The 2,572-nt window shown below is 35.3% G+C and overlaps 1 protein-coding gene across 1 annotated transcript; it reads left to right on the top strand.

Annotated features, from left to right (window-relative positions):
- The first annotated feature begins 350 nt into the window (after positions 1 to 350).
- Positions 351 to 2,065, top strand: LOC145038965 (5-OH-xanthotoxin synthase-like). The gene is made up of 2 exons (XM_078987155.1): positions 351 to 1,257; positions 1,357 to 2,065. Exons 1-2 carry the CDS (start codon positions 382 to 384, stop codon positions 1,969 to 1,971), a joined length of 1,491 nt encoding a protein of 496 aa, XP_078843281.1. The 5' UTR covers positions 351 to 381; the 3' UTR covers positions 1,972 to 2,065.
- Positions 2,066 to 2,572: the final 507 nt, after the last annotated feature.

Below are 2,572 nucleotides of genomic sequence, written 5' to 3' on the forward strand. Positions count from 1 at the left end.
CCTATTTTTTCCTAAAATACGAGTTCAATGAGAAATATAAAAAAAATTTAAAAAGTTGAAAAAAAAAAAAAAAAAATTTAAAAGTTTATTAGTCATGTTCTCAAACAAAAGTAAATAATACAGAATACAATTCCCATCATACAATGTCAAAATTGTACAAACATTCCTAAATAAACAATACAAAATACAATTATGATCACACAATGTCAAGATTGTACAAACATTTGTACGTTATAACAACCAAAAAGAGTGCATGTGAATTTCACGTGTATAGACATCATGAATCCACGGCATCCTTATCTTAGATCCATGTAGACTTGTAGAGTATCAAAGCAAAACTCCTAGTGGAGGTCCATAACCATAACACCTTAACAATCAACAATGGGTCTGCTTTTTCTGTTTCTTCTTATTCCTCTCCTCTACCTTCTTTCCCAAATCATCGAAGGCAGATCGAATTTCACTCCACCAGGCCCTCTTGGACTACCCTTCATTGGAAACTTGCATCAAATAATCTATCACTCAAACATCCCTACTTTCCTATGGCAGCTCTCCAAATCCTACGGTCCAATCCTATCCCTTAACTTCGGATTCATCCCAGTAATCGTTGTTTCTTCAGCAAGTCTAGCGAAAGAAGTCTTAAAAACCCAAGATATCATCTTTTGCAATAGGCCATCATTTGTTGTACTAAAAAAGTTATCTTACAATGGCCTTGACGTGACTTTTTCACCCTACAACAAGTACTGGAGAGAGATGAAAAAGATTTTTAAGCTTCATTTGTTAGGACCTAAAAGAGTGGAATCTTTTAGGTTTATCCGTGAAGAAGAGGTCTCAAGTGCCATGAAGAAGATACATGAGATGGCTCTTTCGTCTATGCCTGTAAACTTGAGCGAACTCGTGAAGAGTGTGGCGGGTACTATAATGATGAGAGTGGGTTATGGCAAGAAGTTCCGAGATGAACATGAAAGAAAGGAGCTTCTTCGACTACTAACTGAACTCGAGTTGATATTTGCTGATTTCTACGTTTCTGATATTTGGCGTGGTCTTCCTTTCATGGGTTTGATTGATAGGTTATTCGGCAAGACTAATCGTCTAGATAAATGCTTCCAGTATTTTGATGTGTTTTACCAGAAACTCATTGATGAACATCTAAGCCCCAAATCAAGTGAGAAAGAAGAAGATTTTATTGACATCTTACTACGACTCAAAGAAGAACAGCTCTTAAACCTCACGTACGATCACATTAAAGCTTTGCTCATGGTAATCGCTATTCTCTTAATAACAAGAGTTTATAGTTCTCTCTATCTCTATCTTTCTTTGTAGTCTCTCTCATTGATCCTTAATTCGTTCTTCTTTTAGGATGTATTGGTAGCCGGAACAGATACTAGTACAGCTACTGTGATTTGGGCAATGACAGCACTGATAAAGAACCCTAAAGTAATGAAGAAAGCACAAGAAGAAGTGAGAAATTTGGTGGGAAAGAAGTGTATAGTAGAAGAGGAAGATCTTTCAAAACTCACCTATATGAAAGCAGTGGTGAAGGAGATCATGAGGTTATACCCTCCGGCTCCTCTTCTAATACCACGAGAAACAGCAAAACATACCATTTTGCATGGCTACAAAATCAAACAGAAAACACTTGTTTTCGTGAACGCAATGGCCATCGGAAGGGACCCTGAATCCTGGGAAAGGCCAGAGGAGTTTTTACCGAAGAGGTTTATGGGTAGCAATATTGACTTTAGAGGGAATGATTTCGAGTTGATTCCGTTTGGGGGTGGCCGGAGAATATGTCCTGGAATCTCAATGGGAGTTATGATTGTGGAACTTTTGCTTGCTAATCTTGTTTACTTGTTTGATTGGGGGTTGCCGAATGATGAGAACAGTGTTGATATAGACTTTGATGTTATGCCTGGGGTAACCATACACAAGAAGAATGATCTTTGCCTTTTAGCTCATGTATTTGTAAAAGACTGATATTTGTGTTTTCTAGCCAAGGTTAGTAAGATGGGTGTTTTTTTTAAATTTAATTAATGTTTTTAATAAAAATGATATATAACCATGTAAAATGTAAAATATGTATGAATGTTCTTTTGGAGAAAGAATAAATTGATTAATAATATCAAGGAAATAAAGTGTTCTTTTTTTTAGATGTGTAATTCTTTTAATTTGTTCTTTCTCTTATGTTCCATTTTTAGTATAACTATTCTATAAATATCACGTTTTTAGACAATATTTTATCAGGCTAATTTCATGAAAGTCCTTAAATTTTCATGGAATATTTGGTATTAGCATATTTTGGGTTCATTAAAATCGAAGGTTTGATTAATTTTTTGCATTTTTCCATTTTAACAAATTTAGCCAGCTTCATGTAAAGGTGGCAGGTCAGGCGCAGATTGCGCTCATTCAGTTGAAGTAATGCCACATAGGTTCTGAGATGGCATATTCGTTACATTTACTTTAAAAGTGACGTACAAAAGAAAAAAAGACGGTCCATGATTTGAACACCCCACCTCCTAAACACAATGCAACAATCTTGCAACTAAGATATACCAATTTGTATATTTCTTCCTAAATT

The sequence above is a fragment of the Lactuca saligna genome, chromosome 4 (assembly GCF_052625555.1).
Source record: "Lactuca saligna cultivar CGN05327 chromosome 4, ASM5262555v1, whole genome shotgun sequence".
Taxonomy (NCBI): domain Eukaryota; kingdom Viridiplantae; phylum Streptophyta; class Magnoliopsida; order Asterales; family Asteraceae; genus Lactuca; species Lactuca saligna.